Source organism: Nycticebus coucang, chromosome 2 (genome assembly GCF_027406575.1).
Source record: "Nycticebus coucang isolate mNycCou1 chromosome 2, mNycCou1.pri, whole genome shotgun sequence".
Taxonomy (NCBI): domain Eukaryota; kingdom Metazoa; phylum Chordata; class Mammalia; order Primates; family Lorisidae; genus Nycticebus; species Nycticebus coucang.
Window position 1 is genome coordinate 2,961,848 of NC_069781.1, and position 26,536 is coordinate 2,988,383.

Genomic DNA, 26,536 nt, shown 5'->3' on the forward strand with positions numbered 1-26,536 from the left:
CCTGCCTCCACCCCTCAGGTTGAGCCATCTGTCTCCAAGCCAGGACCACCCTGTCCCCACCCCGCAGGTTGAGCCATCTCTGTCTCCACTGCCAGGACCACCCTGTCCCCACCCCGCAGGGTGAGCCCTGTCTCCACTGCCAGGACCACCCTGTCCCCACCCCGCAGGGTGAGCCCTCTCTGTCTCCACTACCAGGACCACCCTGTCCCCACCCCGCAGGGTGAGCCCTCTCTGTCTCCACTACCAGGACCACCCTGTCCCCACCCCTCAGGGTGAGCCCTCTCTGTCTCCACTACCAGGACCACCCTGTCCCCACCCCGCAGGGTGAGCCCTCTCTGTCTCCACTGCCAGGACCACCCTGTCCCCACCCCGCAGGGTGAGCCCTCTCTGTCTCCACTACCAGGACCACCCTGTCCCCACCCCGCAGGGTGAGCCCTCTCTGTCTCCACTACCAGGACCACCCTGTCCCCACCCCGCAGGGTGAGCCATCTCTGTCTCCACTACCAGGACCACCCTGTCCCCACCCCGCAGGGTGAGCCATCTCTGTCTCCACTACCAGGACCACCCTGTCCCCACCCCGCAGGGTGAGCCATCTCTGTCTCCACTACCAGGACCACCCTGTCCCCACCCCGCAGGGTGAGCCCTCTCTGTCTCCACTGCCAGGACCACCCTGTCCCCACCCCGCAGGGTGAGCCCTCTCTGTCTCCACTACCAGGACCACCCTGTCCCCACCCCGCAGGTTGAGCCATCTCTGTCTCCACTACCAGGACCACCCTGTCCCCACCCCGCAGGGTGAGCCCTCTCTGTCTCCACTACCAGGACCACCCTGTCCCCACCCCGCAGGGTGAGCCCTCTCTGTCTCCACTGCCAGGACCACCCTGTCCCGACCCGTCAGGGTGAGCCCTCTCTGTCTCCACTACCAGGACCACCCTGTCCCCACCCCGCAGGGTGAGCCCTCTCTGTCTCCACTACCAGGACCACCCTGTCCCCACCCCGCAGGGTGAGCCATCTCTGTCTCCACTGCCAGGACCACCCTGTCCCCACCCCGCAGGGTGAGCCCTCTCTGTCTCCACTGCCAGGACCACCCTGTCCCCACCCCGCAGGGTGAGCCCTCTCTGTCTCCACTACCAGGACCACCCTGTCCCCACCCCACAGGTTGAGCCATCTCTGTCTCCACTACCAGGACCACCCTGTCCCCACCCCGCAGGGTGAGCCCTCTCTGTCTCCACTACCAGGACCACCCTGTCCCCACCCCGCAGGGTGAGCCCTCTCTGTCTCCACTGCCAGGACCACCCTGTCCCGACCCCTCAGGGTGAGCCCTCTCTGTCTCCACTGCCACGACCACCCTGTCCCCACCCCGCAGGGTGAGCCCTCTCTGTCTCCACTACCAGGACCACCCTGTCCCCACCCCGCAGGTTGAGCCATCTCTGTCTCCACTACCAGGACCACCCTGTCCCCACCCCGCAGGGTGAGCCATCTCTGTCTCCACTACCAGGACCACCCTGTCCCCACCCCGCAGGGTGAGCCCTCTCTGTCTCCACTACCAGGACCACCCTGTCCCCACCCCGCAGGGTGAGCCCTCTCTGTCTCCACTGCCAGGACCACCCTGTCCCCACCCCGCAGGGTGAGCCCTCTCTGTCTCCACTGCCAGGACCACCCTGTCCCCACCCCGCAGGGTGAGCCCTCTCTGTCTCCACTGCCAGGACCACCCTGTCCCCACCCCGCAGGGTGAGCCCTCTCTGTCTCCACTGCCAGGACCACCCTGTCCCCACCCCGCAGGGTGAGCCCTCTCTGTCTCCACTGCCAGGACCACCCTGTCCCGACCCCGCAGGTTGAGCCCTCTCTGTCTCCACTACCAGGACCACCCTGTCCCCACCCCGCAGGGTGAGCCCTCTCTGTCTCCACTACCAGGACCTCCCTGTCCCCATCCCGCAGGGTGAGCCCTCTCTGTCTCCACTACCAGGACCACCCTGTCCCCACCCCGCAGGGTGAGCCCTCTCTGTCTCCACTACCAGGACCTCCCTGTCCCCACCCCGCAGGGTGAGCCCTCTCTGTCTCCACTACCAGGACCACCCTGTCCCCACCCCTCAGGGTGAGCCATCTCTGTCTCCACTACCAGGACCACCCTGTCCCCACCCCGCAGGGTGAGCCCTCTCTGTCTCCACTGCCAGGACCACCCTGTCCCCACCCCGCAGGGTGAGCCCTCTCTGTCTCCACTGCCAGGACCACCCTGTCCCCACCCCGCAGGGTGAGCCCTCTCTGTCTCCACTGCCAGGACCACCCTGTCCCCACCCCGCAGGGTGAGCCCTCTCTGTCTCCACTACCAGGACCACCCTGTCCCCACCCCGCAGGGTGAGCCCTCTCTGTCTCCACTACCAGGACCACCCTGTCCCCACCCCGCAGGGTGAGCCCTCTCTGTCTCCACTACCAGGACCACCCTGTCCCCACCCCGCAGGGTGAGCCCTCTCTGTCTCCACTACCAGGACCACCCTGTCCCCACCCCGCAGGGTGAGCCCTCTCTGTCTCCACTACCAGGACCACCCTGTCCCCACCCCGCAGGGTGAGCCATCTCTGTCTCCACTACCAGGACCACCCTGTCCCCACCCCGCAGTGTGAGCCCTCTCTGTCTCCACTGCCAGGACCACCCTGTCCCCACCCCGCAGGGTGAGCCCTCTCTGTCTCCACTGCCAGGACCACCCTGTCCCCACCCCGCAGGGTGAGCCCTCTCTGTCTCCACTGCCAGGACCACCCTGTCCCCACCCCGCAGGGTGAGCCCTCTCTGTCTCCACTACCAGGACCACCCTGTCCCCACCCCGCAGGGTGAGCCCTCTCTGTCTCCACTGCCAGGACCACTCTGTCCCCACCCCGCAGGGTGAGCCCTCTCTGTCTCCACTACCAGGACCACCCTGTCCCCACCCCGCAGGGTGAGCCCTCTCTGTCTCCACTGCCAGGACCACCCTGTCCCCCACCCCGCAGGGTGAGCCCTCTCTGTCTCCACTAGCAGGACCACCCTGTCCCCACCCCGCAGGGTGAGCCCTCTCTGTCTCCACTGCCAGGACCACCCTGTCCCGACCCCTCAGGGTGAGCCATCTCTGTCTCCACTGCCAGGACCACTCTGTCCCCACCCCGCAGGGTGAGCCCTCTCTGTCTCCACTGCCAGGACCACCCTGTCCCCACCCCACAGGGTGAGCCCTCTCTGTCTCCACTACCAGGACCACCCTGTCCCCACCCCGCAGGGTGAGCCCTCTCTGTCTCCACTGCCAGGACCACCCTGTCCCCACCCCGCAGGGTGAGCCCTCTCTGTCTCCACTGCCAGGACCACCCTGTCCCCACCCCGCAGGGTGAGCCCTCTCTGTCTCCACTACCAGGACCACCCTGTCCCCACCCCGCAGGGTGAGCCCTCTCTGTCTCCACTACCAGGACCACCCTGTCCCCACCCCGCAGGGTGAGCCCTCTCTGTCTCCACTGCCAGGACCACCCTGTCCCCACCCCGCAGGGTGAGCCCTCTCTGTCTCCACTGCCAGGACCACCCTGTCCCCACCCCGCAGGGTGAGCCCTCTCTGTCTCCACTGCCAGGACCACCCTGTCCCCACCCCGCAGGGTGAGCCCTCTCTGTCTCCACTGCCAGGACCACCCTGTCCCCACCCCGCAGGGTGAGCCCTCTCTGTCTCCACTGCCAGGACCACCCTGTCCCCACCCCGCAGGGTGAGCCCTCTCTGTCTCCACTGCCAGGACCACCCTGTCCCCACCCCGCAGGGTGAGCCCTCTCTGTCTCCACTGCCAGGACCACCCTGTCCCCACCCCGCAGGGTGAGCCCTCTCTGTCTCCACTGCCAGGACCACCCTGTCCCCACCCCGCAGGGTGAGCCCTCTCTGTCTCCACTGCCAGGACCACCCTGTCCCCACCCCGCAGGGTGAGCCCTCTCTGTCTCCACTGCCAGGACCACCCTGTCCCCACCCCGCAGGGTGAGCCCTCTCTGTCTCCACTGCCAGGACCACCCTGTCCCCACCCCGCAGGTTGAGCCATCTCTGTCTCCACTGCCAGGACCACCCTGTCCCCACCCCGCAGGGTGAGCCCTCTCTGTCTCCACTGCCAGGACCACCCTGTCCCCACCCCGCAGGGTGAGCCCTCTCTGTCTCCACTGCCAGGACCACCCTGTCCCCACCCCGCAGGGTGAGCCCTCTCTGTCTCCACTGCCAGGACCACCCTGTCCCCACCCCGCAGGGTGAGCCCTGTCTCCACTACCAGGACCTCCCTGTCCCCACCCCGCAGGATGAGCCCTCTCTGTCTCCACTACCAGGACCACCCTGTCCCCACCCCGCAGGTTGAGCCATCTCTGTCTCCACTGCCAGGACCACCCTGTCCCCACCCCGCAGGGTGAGCCCTCTCTGTCTCCACTGCCAGGACCACCCTGTCCCGACCCCTCAGGGTGAGCCCTCTCTGTCTCCACTGCCAGGACCACCCTGTCCCCACCCCGCAGGGTGAGCCCTCTCTGTCTCCACTACCAGGACCACCCTGTCCCCACCCCGCAGTGTGAGCCCTCTCTGTCTCCACTACCAGGACCACCCTGTCCCCACCCCGCAGTGTGAGCCCTCTCTGTCTCCACTACCAGGACCTCCCTGTCCCTACCCCACAGGTTGAGCCATCTCTGTCTCCACTGCCAGGACCACACTGTCCCCACCCCGCAGGGTGAGCCCTCTCTGTCTCCACTACCAGGACCACCCTGTCCCCACCCCACAGGTTGAGCCATCTCTGTCTCCACTGCCAGGACCACACTGTCCCCACCCCGCAGGGTGAGCCCTCTCTGTCTCCACTACCAGGACCTCCCTGTCCCTACCCCACAGGTTGAGCCATCTCTGTCTCCACTGCCAGGACCACACTGTCCCCACCCCGCAGGGTGAGCCCTCTCTGTCTCCACTACCAGGACCTCCCTGTCCCCACCCCGCAGGGTGAGCCCTCTCTGTCTCCACTGCCAGGACCACCCTGTCCCCACCCCGCAGGGTGAGCCCTCTCTGTCTCCACTGCCAGGACCACCCTGTCCCCACCCCGCAGGGTGAGCCATCTCTGTCTCCACTGCCAGGACCACCCTGTCCCCACCCCGCAGGGTGAGCCCTCTCTGTCTCCACTACCAGGACCACCCTGTCCCCACCCCGCAGGGTGAGCCCTCTCTGTCTCCACTACCAGGACCACCCTGTCCCCACCCCGCAGGGTGAGCCCTCTCTGTCTCCACTGCCAGGACCACCCTGTCCCCACCCCGCAGGGTGAGCCCTCTCTGTCTCCACTGTCATCACTCATTTCTCCTTTTCCCAAGTTTTCAACAATGAACGATGTTGCTTCCATATTAAAGAAAAATCTAATGGAAACTCTTATTTGCTATTATAAGGTGTCTTCATCTATAAATCAAACACCTAAAAACCCACTCGGACCTTAAAGAAGGACATTGTATATAAAATGACCATGTGTTGAGGTACTGACATGCTTTTGGGTGCAGAATGCAGAGAGGGGGGACGAAGGTATAAAACTTCTACAATGGGGTGTGGATAACAGTTCAGGAAACAAACTGTCACATCTAGCCCTGGGTCGTATCAGCAGGTACAGCACAGCCACTGGAGGACTTCCCCTCTAAAACCCACTCTGCTAAATTGTCTGGAATCCACTCTAGTGTTGTGTGGCACCACATACGCACCACCGTGTGCTACTCCTATATCCAGGCAGACATCACTAATCAACAGGCCCACTCCCATCTTTGCAGCCCAGGGCAGTCAGTCTTAACACAGACCCCACTTCCTCACCAGACTTGGTCCTCGGATGGAGGGCACAGTACCTACCACATAGCTTCTCCTAGATTGCTGGAAGGGTGAGTGTAGGAGGGAAGGATGTTTTGCACCCGGCAGGGCCCAGAGGACAACAGCTGCCACTTACCATTTCTAGCATCATCGGCACCCAGGCCACTCTCTACTGCCCTGGAAGATGACCCCACTAGAGCCTGTGGGCCCCATCGCTGTAACTATTCCAGTGTCTTTTCTCCTAACAGAAAGTTGGTGCCGGCTAGCACAAAGCATGCTAGTAATTTTAAAATGTCTCATCTCTTTTTGAAAAACCTGATCTGCGTGTTGGATGTTCTTGGGTTTCCCACCCTGTGTCTTATTCAACTCCCTCACCTGCCTGCTCCAGTAGAGATAAAACAGGAACAAAGTCAGAAGAATCACACCGCTGCCCATAAAATCTTGGCTACTTTTATTCTAACATCCCTATTTGGGGCCACAAATCCCCTTGAGAACAGAGCTGCAAATCCAATTAATTTCTGCCAGAGCCCAACAAAGGCTGCCACAGGGAGGGGAGCGAAGGGAGGGAGGCCGCCTGCAGGGACCTGGGGACCTCAGCATCCGGCTGCTGGGGCTGCTCATAGATGGGACAGGGACACGGGGTGGCAGCTTGCCAGGCCCCTGGTCTCCTCTCACTCTGCTCTGCCTCAGCCCCTGCCCTCCCCACCCACCTGACTCCCAGCATCCCTCAACTCATGACTCAAGCCCCACCACGAGGGAAGACTCGCCCTGCCCTCAGCCTGGGTCCACCTCTGCCCGGTGCAGCACCTGGCCCTGGAGGGGCACGGAAGGACAGGTAGATAGCAGGTGGGCTGCCAGTGGGTGGATTCATGGGTGTGAGGATGGACAGATGTCTGAGAGGACAGTGGGGTGGACAGTGGCTGGATTTGGGGGCCAATGGACAGACGGATGAGTGGGTGGGTAGGTAGTGGTCGGATTATGGGGTGTGAATGTCAGATAGTCTCCAGTTGCTCCCTCCTTTGAAATGACAGCACAAGGCCACCATGAATTATTAACAGATATGAGTAAGCCTTTCCTAAGTGAGCTCACAGGAGGGCGCCCGTAGGATCCAGTCCCCCGAGCACCAACTTCATAAGCTGACTTTGGGTTCACAGTGAGGCTGGGGCTCTACACCCTGTCTTCAGGCACCTGCTGAGTTTCCACCCCACACTCATGCTCAATTTCCCCTCCCGGCTTGACAAGACACCTGGACACCAAGCGGAGGCGTCAGCCTGCTTGTGAGGAGGCGGGAAGAGAACACGGAAGGCCCAGCCAGGGCCGTCCCAGTGCCCGGAGCAGGCTTGGCCGGCAGACCTCCCTGTGTCTGCTCCTGGGAAGTCCCTTCCCTCTGTACCACAAGACATTAAGTGCACTGTGTGGCCCCACCCCAGAATCCTCAGCACCCCCACCCCCAGTGTACCTCCCCTGGGAGCTCAGCTCTGGACAGGACAATCACAGCCCTGGGATCAAAGACCTTACTAGCCAGAGGAGGACCTGAAAACCAGCAGTCCTACAGGAACCTGGACCAGAACCCTGAAGAAAGGACCAGGAGCTTAATTCCAGCTTCCAAATGGCCCCTCTCTCCCTCCCTCCCTCCCTCCCTTCCTCCCTCTCTTCTTCCCTTTCTCTTCCTGAAGCTGGCTGCCAGGCTGCCACTTGCAGTTGATTTGAGGAGAAGGAATAGCGTGGCTCTAGCTCCGAGATAAGTAAGTCAGCCTCTGCCCTTAGGACTTTTGCAAGCATCTGCTAAAAACTGAGGCAAAAGTGTCCACATGTACCACTGTGCCCACAGATACACAGGGAAAAGCCTCCAAGATCTGGAAGGAAGTGCCCACCAGAGGCTCCAGGGGTCCTCAAGCCCAGGCCCAACGGGCTCAGACCCTCAGAGCCTCAGCAGGATGGAAGACAACAGGTTTGCTTGTCTACAAAGCCCCACAGAGCTGGTTATCAGATCTGGTTTTTAAGACAATGACCAAAGTAGCCAAGGAGAGGACTCAAAACACAGTCATCCTCCTTCCATAGCAGGTTCGGGCATCTGTGTCCTTGGAGGGGAGGAGCACCAGGAAGTTTCACATCCTGCTGAGTGCTGGTGAGAGTGGTCAGACCTCAAATGTGGGGTCCAATGAGAACCATGGTCCACTTGCCAGTCCCAAGAGCTTTCATGGGGCGGCAGCTACTGGGAGGGAACCCAGGGCCATCTGAGCCACCCCCATTCTCCATGGGCTCCTAGGAATGAGGACTTCCCCCTTTGTCCAGATCAGGACACACCCATCTCCTCTCTAGAGGGGTCCTCAAGCCCACAGGGCCAGTCCTGGCAGAGCAGAGGCTCCTAAATGTCCAGCTCTCAGGTCTGGGGCAATGGCCCTAATCACATGACCAGGCCGGCAGTTTGGGGTGGCCCAACACAGGCCACAGAGGTGGTATAGGCTATGTGGGCACCCTGGTGAGAGGCAGGAGAAAGAGGCATGGATCCGCGGGTAGGCACTGAACCTTGCTGCCGGTGCAGGCTCCAGCTGGGACTCCCTACAAGAGAACGCCCCAGTACACCAGTAGACAGGGCAAAATGTAGGCCTTCCTTCAGCAAAGCTCATAGGCAACACACACCCTGCGCCGCTGTGCTGCAGTACATCACCTCTCCAGCCAGGGACAGCTCTGCCACCAGCCCTGGGATCCCTAAACCAAAAGACACTAAGCCCACTGGGCCCAGCTGCCCTGACTTTGGTCCCTGCCCTCTCTCTCTCTCTCTCTCTCTCTCTCTCTCTCTCTCTCGCAACACTGCCAGGAGGAGGCTGCAGGCCCCACCACTCTTGCCTACACCACAGGGAGTGACAACCGTCTGGAACCTGTAGCCAAGGCCCATGGAGGACCCAAAAGCCTGTGGGGGAGAGACTGGGGTGCAGACATGAGCAAGACCCAGGCCTCCCCATGAGCTCAGAGTACAGAACCTGCCAGCAAGATGGTTCTGGCACACATATGAGCACAGGCACACACCTGTGCATGCATGGATGAGCACACATTTGTGCACATGCCATGACCACGCACACATCTGCACACATGTATGAGCATGCACAGACTTGCATGCATGCAGGAGCACACACACACCTGAGAACACACTTGCATGCACACACGAGCACACAGACATACCTGCACACGCATGAGTACACAAACACACTGTCTACCCTGTTTCCCCGAAAATAAGACAGTGTCTTATATTAAGGTGTGCCCCCAAAGATGCGCTAGGTCTTATTTTCAGGGGACGTCTTATCTTTCCTATACGTAGGTCTTATTTTCGGAGGATGTCTTATTTTCGGGGAAACAGGGTAATATGTTTTGTTCTACCTGAGCTCTGAGGCCCCAGCTATGGCCCATCAGGTGCAGAGGAGGAGTTGGAACAGGAGGGGCTATGAGCATGAGACAGATGAGCAAGGCCAATCACTCACTGAGCTGCAGCCTGCCTTGTGCAACTGACCAGAGTGGTGGGTCCCGGGGTATGGAGTAGACGCTAGCCTGATGGAGCTGGCTGGCTGGTGATTCAGTGACAGGCTGCGCACAAGTCACCTGTCACAGACCAGCAGCACCACCCCCAGGCTGGAGGGGGCCGGACCCCACCCTGCCATCCCACAATCCACGGGTGTCCTCTTCCAACACCCAGGAGGGAGCATAATGCCTTCCACCTGCTCCCCTCCCTCCACTCATGCACATGCTGTGGAATTCATTATCATGATGACAGGACAAGAGAAAAGGCTCTCCAAATAGGCTGGCCTGGGGATTCACTGACCAAGGACAGGTGGCCAGGATGTTTGATGTCACCAGGTGGGACAATTAAAACCATCTTGCCGGCAGGATGAGCTGCTGAGCATATAAAAATTTCCACTTCCCATCCAAATCCCCTCTTTCATGGCCAGTCCAATTACTTGGAATTAACCAGGCAGCACCAAGGGGGACAGCAAAAAGCTGGGGACATCGTGCCCACTATAGAATGCTGAAGCAGCCACAGCAGGACCAATCCCACACACGAAGGCCAGGGTTTAGGAGGACAAGACGTGGGCCTGCTGACCCTGCTCCTCGGCCAAGGCCCCCACTGCCCCTGGGGCGGAGATGTCTCACTTGGGAGATGCCTGGCACTTTTTAGGTGACTCAGAAAGGCAAACAAGACTTAGGGTAGAAAGGAAGGTCACCACTGGGGATAACAGACTTTCTCATGAGCTGAGCTGCCCAGCAGGCAATTCAGGTCCCAGGAATCTCCCAGCCACAGGAGGAGAAAACACCAGGCAACGAGGCCAGGGCCCCAAGAGAGTGCCCTGCCTGTGCGACTCAAGACACGCTTCGGGAGGTTCAGTGCCCAGGAGCTCTGAGGGGCCCATCACCAGCTCCCCCCACATTCTCTAAAGCCTCCAATGACATTTCAGTTCTGAATGTTTTCTTGTACTTGGATTTGATCTGGGTGTGCCTGATATTCTGAGAATTTGCTTCAAACCGAAGCAGGAAGTTCCAGCTCTTGGGTGCTGGGAGGTGTCCAGTTTCTCTCACCCCAACCTCAGCACGACCCTGACCCCCGACCCCTACCTGTCCCAGCCCAGGTCACCAAGAGGTGGAAACAACCCATAGGTGCAGCAAGTGAAGAGTGAACAAGGAAACTCGTCCATCACAGACAGAAAGTCACTTGGGCAGCAGCAGGAACAGAGCTGATACCTGCAAACACAGGTGAGCCCCGAAGACATCACTCCAGGCAAAAGCAGCTGGGCATAAAAAGGCACATGTGTGATTCCACTGCTCGGAGATGCCCAGGACAGACAGACTGCTAGGGCCTTGGGGAGGGGGCTCGGGGCTCAGGGCTGCGGGGCTTCCTTGTGGGGCATGAAAATGTTCTGAAATTACCCAGAGGTGACGACTGCATAGTCCCACGGATGTGCTAAATGTCACTAAATTGTGTATTTTATGTTTATGAATTCACCTGAACTAAAAATGTCTGCGAGTGGACAGGGGTTGGGCAGGAATAAGGGAACCAAAGATGGAAGCTGGTCCCTGCCCCAGGAGCACCCAGCCCAGTGAGAACCCAGCCTGGGTCCGGCCCTGCAGCTCCTGCTGCTGGAACAAGCCACAAGACTCCACAGTGGCCCCAGCTCCCAAATCAGAATCCCAAATGGTCTCAGACAAACAGCCAGGTGTTAGCCAGGCCAAGTCTCTCTCCTGAGGCTCTGTGAGAATTGTCCTTTGCCTCTCCCAGCCTCCAAAGTCGCCTGCAGCCCTCCACCCACAGCCACCTCTAACGAGACATTTTTTCCTGACTCTGACCCTCCTGCCTCATCATTACAAGCTTAGTTACATCTGTTAAAACCCTCTTCCTGTCACATTCCCAAGGTCTGCGTGTCAAGAAGACCAAAGGGCTGAGCTGCACCACCCACAGCGACCTTGCCAGGTGGGGCAATGCTCCCAGCTGCCAGGAGACGAGACAGAGGTTCCGAGGGCATCCCTGGCTAAGGTCACTTGGCTAACGAGGTGTCCTTTGTGGCCCTGACCTCTGGTCACGGGGAGAGTCCTGCCCTTCACCACCTAAATCAGGACACCCTTGACGGAGAGGGCAAGCTCTGGCCACAAGAAGGACCCACATCCCTCCCTGGGTAGCTTGCCTCACAACCCCCCACCCTGCTGTGTTTGATCCCCCAGCCCGCACCAGGGTGGGGCTCTTAGATTCTGTCTCTCATTCATCAGCCTCAGAGAAGCATAATTGGGGCTTTTATAGAAAATCAGCTCATCATGCAAAATGCAAGGTTGTGAAAATCATTTTTGTAAGGAGCACATTGGGCCCCTGTTCAGCTGTGAAAGGGAAAGGGGGTTCTCCCTGGCTGCAGGCTTGGTAGTGGGTTTTCAGAAAACAAAGGTTTTGGCTAAACTAAAACCTTTGCTAATTAATGGCACCATAAAATGCTCTCAACGAAGAGTTTTGTGTCTTGCAAAGTGCTGGCACCTTCCCCTAGAATGCGCCATTCTCCATGAAAATTTCAGTCCGTGTGGAGGGCTGGGACTCGATGTGCCAAACAGGGCTGCCTGGAAAGATCACCTGTCCCCAGAGTTCAAAGGAGCTCTCAATCCCAGGGCCTGCAGAGACCCAGGAGCAGTCTGCACTGGGGATCAGGCAAGGGTGGGGGTGTGGGAGAACCAGACTGAAGGAGAAGACGGGGCAGTCAGAGGCTGAGGAGTAAAGCATCTCCCTCCTGGCCGCCTGCTCCCCAGTCCCACGTGCGGTCACAGGGTGCATCAGCAGACCTGGGGCACTCGACCACTGCACCTTCCAAAGAAAGGACTGGCTCTCCCCGGCTCCTGGAGGTGATCTCAGCCTAGCCCTGCCTGGTGAGACTCTGATGAGATGGTCTTTGCACACAGGCAGTCTCCGGGTAGCTTTGTACTTAAGTTGAATTTGTATGCAGGTTGGAACCGTTTGAACAGATGTTTACCTAACAGCTGTAACAGCCTCTGTTGGTAAGAGTGAGTCGCACATCAGCTGGATATTTGAAATTTGGGGACGGCCTGTGCCTGGGACCTTGGGCCACCCGGGGCCACGCTGATGACGTGATGCACGGTGAGGCCTGGGCCATGCAGAATCAGTGTGACCTCAGAGGGGCTGGACACTGAGCGACCAGGGTCGGGGAGCAGACATTCCATGCCGACATGACTGACCAGCAACGCGGGTGCACGGGTGGGCTTCCCTGGCTGGAGGTTCTCTTTGCCTTTTGTCGCTCAACATTCATTAATCTCAATTAAGTGCTCTCCCAGAAGAAACGTGAGCCCCTCCAGGTGCTTTTACCATTTGCTGACTTAATCTGTAACCATGAACGTAAGGTCTCTTCTGCATCTGTGAGTCCCGGTGAGTTGTGGTGCCACAGGGACGCAGAGCACCCTCTTTTACTGTCATCAGAACTACTTGGTGAACCCCTCTGTGGGCTGGGCACTGAGCTAGGGATTTAGACACCTGAGGAGGCCTTGCGTTTGTCCCTGACACGCCAGTATAACAAGGGAGACCCCAGGCCTTCAGAGAGATGTCTCTGGCACAAGGCCCATGGTTGACCAGGACATGGGGTTCATCCTGGGCCTCGCCAGTTCTGCAGCCTGCGATCTTTAGGCCTCTGCTTGCCATCTCCCATGGAGCAATGGTTTCTGGCCTGGGGTCTTCATTCCCTGTCCGGGGCTACTAGGCCATATGCTGTCTGATAATGCCCAGCCCAGAGGAAAACAGGGAGTGGTGGTGGTGGTGGTGGTGGGGATCTGGTCACATCTGCTGGCCTCAGGGCCCAGCCGGAGGGCTGAATGCCTGCTTCCACCCTGTCTGAGGGAAGCAGCTTCCAGAAGCCCTGCAGAGCCCACTCAGGACTTAGGGCAGAAAGGATGGACTAATGGGGAAACACCAGGTGGCCAGGAGACAGGATGCCTACCCCAAACATGAGAAGCCTCTGTATTAATCACAGCAGGACACACACCCCAGACAGACCCAGGGCCAGTCCCCTCCATGTTCCTCACCACCCTCTAAGTCACCTGTGGGGCCCTGTCACCAACCCTCAACCCCAGCAAAACAAGCTCTCTGAGCCACCCATGGGGCATCAGGAGCCAGGAACACGGGCACAGCTGGGGCTGGGGGCTATGTTTAGGCGGCAGGCCAGGGGAAGGGCACAGCCAGGGACACTCCACAGCAGGACCACGCCAGCACCAAGCCAAGCCATGTCTCTCACCTGACACAGCTCTGTAGCACCAGGCCTCTGGTTTGGGGAGAATGTTTAATGGATTTTGGAAAAAAGATCCAAGTCTAGTGTTTTGTGTAAGAGCAAATAAAATGACTCATTTTTGCTTCACAGATTTCATTTCAAGTGTCACTGGGATGCTGACAGTGTCATCACAGCGTGGTAGTATAAAGAATAGTCAATCATTTCCAGAAACAAAAAAATCCCAAACCATGTACTGACTTTGTATCAAGAAATAACACACTTTTTTTAGTTAAACTTTTCTGTTTACAGACCTGGTGATAGCTAGAAAGCAGCCTAGCATGGTGTCCCCAGGGAAGACGTCAGGGTGAAGGCCCCGTCTGCAGCTGGAGTACCCTCCTGATGTGATTGTGCCCAGGTGTGGCCCCAAGCACTCGGCTCTCGGTGGGCTCCCACTGTCACCCAGGCCTCTTGTCGCACCCTGTGGCCCTGTCCTGTGGGAGCCTTCCAGATACATCAGGGAAGGGCAGCTGTGTGCTCATCCCTGCCCATTCTGGAGACTGGTTTCCCTGACCCCTGACCTGTGAGGCAGAATACACAGCAATCTATCCTCATTTCAGGCTGCCCTCCCCACTTCCCACTGTCCACCTGCCCCATCCATGGTGACACAGATGGGAGGCCAGACCACAAGGCTTAGGGTATTCTCTGAGATGGAGCCTGGCCATCCAAGCAGAATAAAACCGAGTGGAGAAATCCCTCGGGGTTGGTTTGTCCAGAGGCCCCAAGAGACCTGTAGCCCCAAGTAGGGCAAGTCCACCGGGCTCTGGCCCCATCCCTGCAAACAAACGCCAGCCACCTCACTCACGGCAGAGCCCTGGTTCTGACGTTGGAGCGTGCATTTAGGTAGGCAATGATCTGTGGCAGGATTAATTTGCTGATCTTATTACCTAAATCGAAAGAGATTTTGCAGCCGTCAGTAACATGCTCGCAAGATTTCCCTTGTGTGAGCTCATGGCCCCCCTTCTCCACGCCCCTGCCAGCCACTGACAACAGGCGACTCAAGAACAAACTGGGAATTCACAATAAAGGCGCAGGCGGAGGACTTCCGCTCAAAACCCTCACACCTGCAAGAAGGCAGGTTGGTGTCGATGGAGATGAAAGGAGCCACCCTTGGAAGCAGCGCCCGGAGAGCTCACCTGATGCCCTTGTTCTGTGCTGCACTGTGCAGGGACAGTCTGGACACCGCAGAGATGACCTGGGGGAAACGAGAGAGAGAAGGAATCATAAAGCTGGAACACTGTTCTGCAGAGGTGAGAACTGTGAACTCAGCACCTCTCATCCCCGGTGAGAATCACAACATTTACCGTTTTTCACCGTTTTACCTATTTTGTTTTTGTTGTGTAAAATCTGGCATGTGATGCACTAATGTTTGCTGAGGTTTGCCACATTCGTGGGGTTGGGCTGCCGCTCTCGGGCCAGCTGTTTCCGGTCCCTGGGTAGTGCTTACCACCAAGAAGGGTCCTGACTCAGCTCATATTTACAAAGGGCTCGTCCTGCATTGATTTTTTTTTTTTTAATGAGACGGAGTCTCACTCTGTCACGCTGGGTAGAGAACCATTCAACCATCATAGCTCACAGCAACGTCAAACTCCCAGGTTTGAGTGATTCTCCTGCCTCAGCCTCCAGAGTAGCTGGGACTACAGGTATTCACCACGACACCCAGCTAGTTTTTCTGCTTTTAATAGAGACAGCGTCTTGCTCTTGCTCAGGCTGGTCTCAAATGCCTGAGCTCAAGAGAACCTCACGCCTTAGCCTCCCGGAATGCTGGGATTACAGGCATGAGCCACCACACCCAGCCCAAATTGCTTTTCTGAAGTCACCACGTGGTCAGTGACAGCTCATCCTCACGGGAGTGACTTCATGCTCATTTCAGAGATGGGCAAAGGAAGCCAGAGAGGTCGGATGCCTGGGGTCACACCACAGTCAGCACCATGTGTGCAAACGGCCAGGGCAGTGCCTGGTCCCCTCCAGGCCCCTCTGCACGACGTTTACACAGATGCCCAGCTGCTGCAAGGGTCAGGATGCGGAAGGACAACAAAGAGCTCCACATAGAGAGCTGCACGACAGACTCACCAAAATGATAGTTCTGGAACCTTCCACAAGCAGAGTGCACTTTCCTTCTTCCTCTGCCCTGATATATGGCCAGGCTCCCCAGAGACACAGGGCCCACCCACCTCCCAGCCTCAAAGACCCTGATGCAGCTACTCTATGGAGATGGAGCAAGAGGATCCATGGCTGGAAATGAGGAAACTGAGGCAGGGGAGGACAGGGTGGCAGACCCAGAAGCACCGAGGATGACACACACCAGACAGAGGAAGCGGCTCACGATTGGCTCAACAGCATTACTGGGCTCCCACGGCCCACACTCACACACCGAGGGAGCAGACATAGCCCAGACTTGGGGCCGCAGCACGTGGGTGCTGTACACAGGGTGGCTGCTCCCCTGTTCATGTATGCACAGGTGTGCAGTTCTGTGTATGCGTGTCTGTGTGTGTCTGGCAGGGGACAATAAGAAATGGCCCATGACACCACCTGCTGAATCCACAGACATTCCCACGGTGCTGGCCGGCCCAGGAGCTGAGCCCAGGGATGTTTCCCATGTGTCACCCTGCAAGGCCATGCTGCTTTGCTCACGCAGTAGACAAGCCCCCCAGTTGGGACTCTTGCTCAGACTTCCTCTCAGGCTGTTCTGCCTCCAGTAGAAATTTTTTTTAAGTGAGGGGAAAAACAATAAACCATACAGAATGGCTCTCTCTTAGTCTGCTGACCGCGTCTCAGGCTATGAGTGTCCTTCTGCAGGCAGCTGTGCTCCAGGGCCTGGGACCCATAGGCGTCACAGCCCACAGGGTGACAGGGTTCCTCTGTGTCTCCTCCAGCAAGACTCAGTTGGCCTGTGATGCAGATGGCCCAGCCATGGCTCCCACACTGCAAGGGAGCTTTCACAGATAACGAGCAACCTGGCCTTGGCTATTATTTTAGGTAAATATTTTTAAGAGTGGTAAATATTTAGGAGAAACAAGACTTGAAGTGACATTGCTGTGTGCCCTGTCACATGCTAAACTGTTAAACTTGAAGGACTGGCCCCTCTGCTCCCATGGCAGACACCACTCATCCACCGGCCGCTCCTCCCCAAGAGCCATACGCAGGTGCTAATCTTCTCAGCAGTCCCAGGCAGGCACCAGCCAATGGTCAGTGTTAACACAGGAGGTGACATCGTGTACAGAACATGGCACTGTGGCCAGGTGAGCCAGTCATGGCCAGAACGTGGCGTTCTAACCCTGTGTCCATGCTCCAGTGGAGAGCTGCTCCTGCAGCTGCCATGGCCACAGTGGCCCTAGCCCTGAGCTCGAGGGCTCTGCTCTGGGACGGAGCTGTCACCAGTGGCTTATGAAGGGCTCTGCCGGTTTTGCAGTAAGGATGGGTCAGCTCCGTACACGGTGTTAAATGTGCTCAGCTATGCTGGCGGGGCCCAGGCCTTATGTCCACCTGGACTTTGTTCCTCGTGGGGGTAAGCTTGAGAACCCACCAAGGGGGACCCCACTCCAGTAGCCCCAGGACCAGGCCAGAGGCTGCTGGGAGCAGCAAGGGCACCCTGAGATCACATGGGGTCAGATCTGGCGTGGAGGCAAGAAACCTACCACCCGGAAAGGTTGGGAGCAGGAGCCACCTGCCTGCAGGGGAGGAATACCCAAGGTGGCTCCCCGAGGCTCCTCTGACTGGGGTCTGCCCCACTCCCAGGCCAGAAATTTGGGTGTCCCTGGGGTCGGTGCTCTTGGCATGATGGAAAGCCTCCTGGCCCACACCTCCTGCCCACTCTTCTCAGAAGGTAAATATCAAAGGCTGACATTTCCCCAACTTTTATCACCTCCTCTCTGGAAGACACACAGCTTTCTCCTCCCCCCTCCCTGGACTCAGTTATCTGCCAGGGCACAGGGGCTCATCCCAGGTAGGGTAAGGGACACGAGTGTGCCGGGAGGTCCAGGGGTGGATGAGGAGAAAGAGGAGGACCAGGCCTGTGGGAGCCCCTCTATGCCACCAGCTCCTGACGCTGTGACTCTGTGGTTTCATCGAGGTCCACCCCAGGCCTCACACACATCTGCTGCCCAGCTGGTGGGAACAAGGAGTTACTACGTGGCCCGTATCATGGGGCAGGTGGACCTGGGTCCCAGAGGAAATCCTGGCCCTGCCCCCACCCAGCCTTGCCTGGCTGCCCCCAGGTCCCCAGACACCAGTCACCCATCAGCATCCATAAGTCTACAGAAGGAGCTCCAGAAGGCGGCCCGGGCCCCACCCCCAGAGGCTCCAGGGTCCAGGAACCTGCATTTACTGTTAGGCCCCACGTGGCTGGGACATGCAGCCCAAATTGGACACCCCTGTCCCTGGGGAACTGGGTCAGACAGGTAATGGCACAGACTGGGTGGGAGCACATCCCAACTGCCCACCTATGAACACCCTGCAGAGCCAGTGCCACTGAAGGGACACACAGGACAGTTCACACCTTCGTGTGGGACTGTCCAGCAGAGTGGCCAGAAAGGACGTCAGGGAAAGGACTTCAGGCAAAGGAGTCACGGTCTGGAAACCACTGATGGGTGTGGCTCAGGGCAGGGCAGAGTCCAGCGGGACCTTGCCTCGAACGGGACTCCCAGGGCCCTGTCACAGGGGATGTGCTGCTTCACCTTCAAGCAACACTCTGACAAAGTTCATCCTGTTGGACCCCCAAGGGCCCCCAAGCCAGGGAAGCACCCCTAAAGCCAGGCTCTCAAATCAGGGCAGGCAGACAGCTCAGGGCCATGCCCTGGAGAGAACAGAAAGGCCGGGTGGCCAGAGGGAGCAAGCGTCCACTCCCTGTGCTGGGCCCCAGTGTCTTTCTGAGTGTTCCCTCATCTCACGGGAGCAGGCTCCTGACAGAAGCTTTCACTGCTGTCAGCCTAGTGTGAAGGCAGGAAAGGAGAAGAGACCATCCCGGTGTCGGTGACTAGAGAGATGCCTTGGGAGGCCGTATCAAACAGCTCTGCAGCAGATATCTTTAAAGACAGCAGAGTTACTGGCTGAATGTGTCCAACTATTTGGTTACAACCATTTCCAAATGCTCAGGAATCAGCAGCTTGACTGCCCAGCATGCCAGGACACAGGAGAAATAAAACAGGCTGGACCCACGCAGGGCTGTAGGCCGCCAGGTAAAGGATGCTGTGATGGTAAGTGACTGACAGGAAACTCTCTCTCGGGCGTCTTAAGTAAAAGAAGCAGGCTGCAAAGTATGTCTAACAGACTAAATGAGACATGCTCCTTGTAAGAAACTAACGGATAACGTGATGTGTCAGCAGTAATCACCCCTCCGTCATTTGAATCCTCTTTTTTGCTTAACTAAACCTGCTGGTACCTGCCCACACCCCACCAGGAGATACAAACCCAACATGATTTCTCCTACCAACAAAACACGTTATTCAGACCAAAAGGTGAGAACACAAGGTCTGTCATTCTCACTGCCATGGCCACCCCAGGCTCACCATGGGATACTCCCCTCAATGCATAGTAGCAGACCTCCAGTGAAGCAGCAGCCCCCAGGAAGCTGACGAGGACCCTCACTCTTGTGAAAACGAGGAGCGCTCCCCTCGGGAGACCAGGCCTGCTTGAAAGGTTTCAGCAAATGGTCCTGCACCGTTCACCTCTGTGTTCCACGTGCCAGCTAGAAGGTCACTCAGAAAATGTTCCATTTCACTGTGTTTTGTTTTTTGAGAAAGAGTCTTGGTCTGTCATCCAGGCTAGGATGCTCACAGCAGCCTCAAACTCCTGGATTCAAGTGATCCTCCTGCCTCAGCCTCTCAAGTAGCTGGGACTACAGGTGCCTGCCAGAACATCTGGTTAATTTTTTCAATTTTTTAATTTTTAGTACACACGGGGCCTTGCTGTGGTTCAGGCTTGTCTCGAACTCCTGAGCTCAAAGAATTTTCCCACCTCAGCCTCCCAGAGTGCTGGGATTGCAGGTGTGAGCCACTGTGCCCAGCTGTGTCAACATGAGTAAGTGGGGGATGGGATGGATGGAAAGAGGCCAGGAAGATGAGGGAAGGAGGGAGGGAAGGAAGGAGGGAAGGAAGGAAGAAAGGAAGGAAGGAAGTTACTAAGTGACCCAGAAGACCCACCAACTTAGGGCCTCCCCTGCAGTCCTAGAGGCTGATTTCCATGGCACACTGGTCTGTGAGCTCCTTGAAGGGAGGAACAACTTGGGGTTTGATCAGTGATTAATCTCCAATGTCTTCACATCCCAGGCCCAGCAGGTGTGACTCCTGCCTGAGAAAACCTTTAGACCACAGCAACAGTAAACGCAAAACTGTAAGTCTCAGGTTCAGCAGAGCATTATAAAAATCCTCAACGATGCTCTGATCCAGCCCAGACGCTGCAAAAAATACATGGTACAGGTAACGTTTAGCCACAAGACTTGAGCATTCTTTGCTTTATCACACCAAGTTTACAGACTGAGAACAGAGACACTATGCTTGCGAGTATTTTCAACTTAAACACAATCAAAACTCAAGACACAGCCAAGAAGAAAATGAAAACGTGTCCTGCAGACTCTTCTTCAGAGGGCTTGCCCAGGCTCGCCTGGCCTTCTGTAAAGGTCCCAGGTGCAAGCTACTCAGGTGAGCTCGCAGCCCCGTGGCCATCTCGGTATCTTCTGCCTCAACTTGGTTTTCCCGTCTCCCAGGTCTCACCCCTCTGTGCTATATTCCTAATGATTTCCTCAGGTCTATCTTCTAATTCACTAATTTTCTCCTCGGCTCGGCCTAGACCACTGTCTAATCCACATACTGAGTTTTTAATTCCAACATCTATAACTTTGACTTTGAGAATTTCTATTTAGTTCTTCTTTCAAAATCTGCCTGTTCTTTCTGTCCTGTTTGTTCCTATTTCCTGTTCTGATCTTTCTCACGTTATTCCTTGTGTCTAGGGTAGATGGCCAGAGGGGACTAGGACATGGAGCCCCGTTAACGAAATGTGGGTTTCAGTTCACATTCACTGGCACGTGTGCTCGGCTACCAAACCACAGCCACGTCACACACTCTAGCTAGGACATGAATGACTAAGCTCCTCTTGCTCCAAGAATGTTTACGCTACCCTACCAGGTGCAGCACCGTGCCCACAGTGGGGACGTGCCAGGGGGCGCATGAGTCACAGGGACACTGCGCCTCCATGGGTGCCATTCCAGAACCCCAGGAGCCCAGGGGTCATCACTGTGAGATAGCCTGACCAGCTGCTCCCGTTTCACCGACAGGGGACCAAGGCCCAGCGGCCCAAGGACTCAGGCCCCAGTCGAGGTTTTTAGTGGCTCGAGAGGGGAGCCTTCTGTTACCCACCCTGTCACACCTCCAGGACCCATGACAACGTGACTGTCAGCCTCCCACTCTCCCCATCTCCTATAGGTGGAGGAGGCTGTGGTTCTAGAGATACCACGTGGAGGCCACGTCCACAGGAGCTCACCCTGCTGGCTATGCCATCTGCTGAGGGTGGCCGCTGGGACCTCAGCTCACTGCAGGCATCCCAGACAACTGACACCTTTCACATGCTGTGTATGGCTTTTCCAAAGCTCTTGTGGGGCTGGTGTCACATCTGACCTCCAATACTAGGCTCTGAGCTTCCTCTTCACAAGTCACAGATGAAGAAAACTGCAGCTCCAGCGCTGATGGGCTCACGTCACAGAGCCTTCAGGGCACCCAAAGAACGTCTGCAGGAGAGCGAAAGATGGACAGGTGCAGAGATGAAGCGATGGGGGATGGACGGATAGGTGGGTGGGAGAGTGGGTGATTAAATGGATGGGTGAGTGGTGGGCAGGTGGATGAGTGATTAGACAGATGGGTGGGTACATGGGCAGACGGGTGAGCAGATGGACATCTGCAGAGGGGGTTCCAGGGAACCCTGCATCCTGATCCCTACCTCTTAACATTCAAAACACTGAGCGACTGTTCACTGAAGGCTCGGTACCAGCTGAGCACCAAGCAGGGCACCACACAAGTGCCACCCACTGTGTGTACCCTACCTGTACCAGATGCAGACGGTGTGACTAATGAGATAAAGACATGGCCCAGGTCACCCAGCAATAAGTGGCCAAGTTAGCAACTGACTCAAGATCTAAGTGACCTATGCCTGGGCCTCCCTCCACCTGCTATGCCACACGACCCACCTGGGAACCTGCAGCAGTCAACAAAACCTCTGACCCCCACTTTGGGCCCCATTGCACCTCATCTTCATCTCTCTCAAGGTTACTGGGAGTCACCAAGAGTAGACACCTGGGGGAAGTACCCCCACAGCATCCCGAGTCCGAGGTGTCAGCGCCACACTCAGCTGCCACAGCAGCCCTGGTCACGGAGCCCCTCAGCTTCCCCAGGAACTTAGAATATGAACCTGGGCACGTGATCCCTCCAGCCACACTGTGGGCAGGATGCTCACACCAGGCAGGACCAACCTGGACAGCAACAAAGGACCCTGCCCCCCACTCGGGCCAGGGCCCTCTGCCATGCTCTCGCACTGTCACAGGGAATCAGTCGATGACAGCCACAGAGACCGTCCTTATCAGCCACGACCACACATCTGGAAACACACACAGCTGTGTGGAGCCAAATGGCAAGATTATCAAGCTCATTTAAATATGTTGCCCCAGAAACTCGCCTATCTGCCTTGGAAATCCCCACCTAGCACTGCTGCATACTCAGAAGCACATCATTATAAATTGCTTTCTTGGGCTCAGCCTGAGTTACCCTTCTTTTTTTTTCTTTTCTCACACAGAGAGGTCAGAAAACACTTCTTGGGTGTCTGCCTTCAGAATGACACACGGCCGCCACACAGCGATTAATCGTGAAACACACACCTTCACATTCGAGCTCTGCCACCCAGGGGAGGCCAGAAAAACAAAAGCAGGTGGGGACACACTATCCAGCCACCACCTTCTGCACGGGGACAGCACGGCGTCTGGCACAGACAGGGTTGTTTCTCCAAGGCAGCCAGTGGGGGCGGGAAGACAGGTATGGCAGCATCCAGGCTCCAAGACAGCTGAGTGGAAAAATGAGCCAAGATACGGGCAGCAACTCTGGAGGGGACGCCTGAACGGATGGCCTGGTCGCCCTTGGGGAGATGATCGGGCTCAGAAGCCTGTTGTGGGGGAGAAAAATACGAGAGCGGCTTCCTCTGTGGCTCCCGGAACTGGGCCACTTCTAGAGCCAGAACAGAGCTTTTAGTGTGATTAAAAAGGGTGCCCCGAATCTAGATGCCCCCTCATTCTCAAGGGTTGTGGATCTAAACCCCGGATGCGAAGGCACAAGAGCCCCTGAGCCTTGGGGCCCAGTGCCCACACCTCTGTGCCTTAGGCTCTGTGAGTACTGCTGTCTACTGGGGGTGGGGGGCTGCTGGGTAGTAAAGGGTGCGTGGTGGGGGGCTGACTCAGAGAGATCCCTTCGCCTCAACCTCTCCTGACAAAAGAGGCAGAGAAGACACACTGTGATGGCAGCCTCATGTCCGTCTGCACCCCCGATGTGCCTGCATGACTTTGTATGGTACCCCTCCGTCTTCACTGCCCCCCACCCAGAGGTACCGCTGCCCCTGGTTTGCAGTTGAGCAAACTGAGGCCCAGAGGTAGCAGGACCCACCCAGGGTCTCCTGGCTGAGGCCAGGGTCTACCCAATGCCCAGCTCCTAATGTCTATGCTGGCCATCTCCGAGAAGCCTGCCCCAGGCAAGGGGGCTCAGGGACACACGGTAGCCAGTGGCACCTGCTCGGTGAGGTCCCTGCTCCAGCCTCCCTTCAAGGGTCTGCCTCACCCACCCCTTCCCATTGGGACACCACTTGGGAAGGATCTCCTGGCTTGGGTGCCATCCATACCACTCAGGCTATGGCACAGAAGGGACCTGATGAGCCCTCACATAGGTGGCTGAGCAGATGCCCCTGGGGGTGTCACAGCTGTGAAGTGCCCAGAGCCAAGTGGGGATGCTGACGGTACACAGCCCAAGACCTCAGCCACCAGCCGACCCCAAGTGGGGAGAGGACTGGGAGCAGGGGCCGGACCCCAGGAGAACAGCACCCCTCACCCTACCCCCCGTTACCTCCAGGGCTGCATCAGGTGGTGGCAGGAGGAGGAGGGCCTTGTCTTGAGGCCTCGTGCCACCTCTCCCCAATGCCATGGGTCTTGGTGACCAGGTCTCCCATCTGGGGGAAGAGGCCAAGGACTGTGGCCTGCTGGCTCCAGAGATGGAAACTCAGGATGTTACCTGAGGCAGGAAGTCTGGCCAAGAAACCTCAAGGTCAGAGTCCCTTTGTGCACCTTGGGACCAAGGAGAGGAGAGGCTGGGCCCAGGGACCTCTGGAAAACAGCGAGGAGGAGACACTGACGGAGCATCAAGAGGCAGCACACGGCCGGCTGGACAGCTACAGCTCACAGGGGGAGGCAGATTGGGTAACTGAGACTAGAGGATGTGCTGGCTGTGTCCTGGAGGCATTTTAATTGTCTCAGAAGGTGAGTGGGACGGCACAGAGGCATAAGCCAGGAGGCAACGCCAGACCTCGGCTCGAGGCCCACACCTGTGATGGCCGGCTCCTCTCTAGGCCTTGGTCCTCCTGCATGCAGAACAAGGGAACCACACGACCACAGAGATAGCAAGTAACCTGACACCTCACTCCCTCCCTGGCTTGGGTGCCATCCATACCACTCAGGCTATGGCGCAGAAGGGACCTACAGCTTCTCTACATGACTCCTAGCAGCCCCTGCCCACAGAAAGCCCTGGCCCATGAGAAGCGAGCTGGGCCCACCCTGGGCAGCACCTGCCCCTGACGGCCACCCACTGTCCCCGGCTCACAACTCCAAGACAATGCTGAGTGAGTCCCGGGCAGGGAAGGACAGCTAAGCCACTGACTGTGGCTGTGTCCACCAGGAAACACTGCAGGAATCCAGCAGGCGAACTTCAAATCCTGGGTGAAGAAGCTGAGCCACCATCTGGTGCAAATTCTTTAATTTACAGATGGGAAACCTAAAACCCAGCTAGGAAGATGTAAGCGGTTTTGCAAAGGCCACCCAGAAACTTCCAGGCACCCAGTCTCTCTCCTGACAAGGCTTCATCAAAAATGACAGCGGATGTCTGTCTAGGCCCCCTGCCTGCCAAAACTTTTCCAGGTTTATGTCATTTTATTCCCTTAAAACTCTGACAAGACACATCTGTGGCTCCCCATTTTACAGAGGAGTAACTGAGGCTCGGGGAGAGCCAAGTCCGGTCCACCTGCTACAGAGCCCAGTGCTTCCCACCCTGGCCCAGAAAGGCTGCCTATCCATCCTGGAGGCTGAAGGACATGCCACAGCCTCCAGGCACAAAGCAAGGCCAAGACCGCTGGGTGAGCTCTGTAGTCTGCCAGGCCAGGAACTGCTCCTCCCCAGCAGGACAACAGCTCCGAGGAGCTGCCTGGGTGGGCCAGGCCACTCACCGTCTGCAAATGCTGCTGGCTCCCTTCCCAAAGACACTCCCCAGCCACTCCCAAGTGAGCTGGCAGTAGGGGGCACAGACCCCCAGGTCAGAGAGGGCATAGAGGCAGGTCCCACTGCAGGAGGCAACCCAAGCTACAGGCACCACAGTCCCTCCCCGGTCAACAGGGAGGCCACAGGCTGAGACCCAGGTCAGCTGCCAGGTGTGTGACTTGCCGCTGGAGGCATAAGGGTTCCAAGGCAGCACCTGGTAGCCTGCCAGGCCCCATGCCCTGGCCAAAAAGGAATTACAGGAAGAGCACTGTGGGTTGGGGCTGCTCGCCACGACCCTCACCACAAGCTCCAAGTCTCACCCCCTCCACCCGGCTGTAAATGTGTGCTCCTCTCTCAGGCCTTGCCCTCTTCCCAGAGTCAAAGGGCTGAAGTGCAGGCTTCTACACAGGAGGCTTCCCACAGGGCCCAGGCCCACCTCCTCCCAGCCCCTGCCTGTGGGTGGCTCACCTCATGGCGCCCCTTTGCCCCATCACTACCCCAGCTCTCCAGGTGACCTCCCCAGCCAGGGACACAGCTAACAGGCCACAGCAGGACCGGAACCTGGGTCCACCTGGCATTCCTGGGAGCAGCTCCCCCAGGTAGCAGGACACGGGCAGGCGCAGCACCAGTCAGTGGGCCTCCCAGGGACCCTGGGGACTGCGGCCTCCACCGGGCGCCCTGCCCCTTCCTGCCCCCATGCTCAGGCACTGTGCTGTGGCCCTCAGTCACCTGCAGACTCACAACCTCCCACATGCCTCCCTCACAGCTCACCCACGCACAGCCAGACGGGCCCGCTCACGGCGTGCGGACACCAGCTCACACAGACTCACACACGCAGACTCGCGTACACATGCACATACCTGTGCACACATGCTGCACACACCAACAAGTGGAAACAGAAGCCACTGAGGCAAGTCCCAAGAGAAGGCTGGGAGACCCTGGGGGGAGGATGGGATGAGGCCGGGGAAACGGGAGGGGCTCTGGGAGGCCTGAGGACAGGCAGGGTGTGGACAGGTGGGTGGGTGGGCAGCTGCAGAGGGGCGGAGGCTGGTGGGGCAGGGATGATCAGCCCCAGCCAGCCTGGTGCTCAGGTTCCTCAAGGGACCTCAGTGGGGGACTCAGGTCACCACAGAGGGAACCAACCCTCCTCACTCTTCTCTTGTAGGGAAGACAGGCTGTCAGAGTCGGCCGCTCCTGTCCCTGACCCTGAAAGTCCAGTGACCACATTAGGAACAGAGGGTCCATCTGGACACTTAAGAGGAGCCCGGGCTGGCCAGGTCCGGACACTGGCTAGAGGGTCTCTGAGGCTCCCACAAGACAGGGAGGTGACACAGCAAACCCCCAACCTGCCTCGACTTTCCCTGACTAAGGCCTCTGGGCCCCTGGGAAGGGCAGCAGACCAACTGTGGGGCCTGGCAGGCTGCGCCCTGGCCAAGCTGCGCTGTCCCCAAGCACCTCAATGCACCCAT

The 26,536-nt window shown here is 57.9% G+C and overlaps 1 protein-coding gene across 12 annotated transcripts in view; it reads right to left on the bottom strand.

Annotated features, from left to right (window-relative positions):
* The window catches only part of VAV2 (vav guanine nucleotide exchange factor 2), a 272,198-nt gene that overhangs the window by 144,600 nt on the left and 101,062 nt on the right, over positions 1–26,536 (bottom strand). For all 12 annotated transcript variants that reach the window (XR_008373766.1, XR_008373768.1, XM_053558480.1 and 9 more), the window contains exon 3: positions 14,716–14,774. Coding sequence is in view for 10 of the 12 variants with exons in the window: in XM_053558480.1 (XP_053414455.1) it covers positions 14,716–14,774 (59 nt within the window). In the remaining 2 variants the exon portion in view is untranslated. The remainder of the gene's footprint in view (positions 1–14,715; positions 14,775–26,536) is intronic.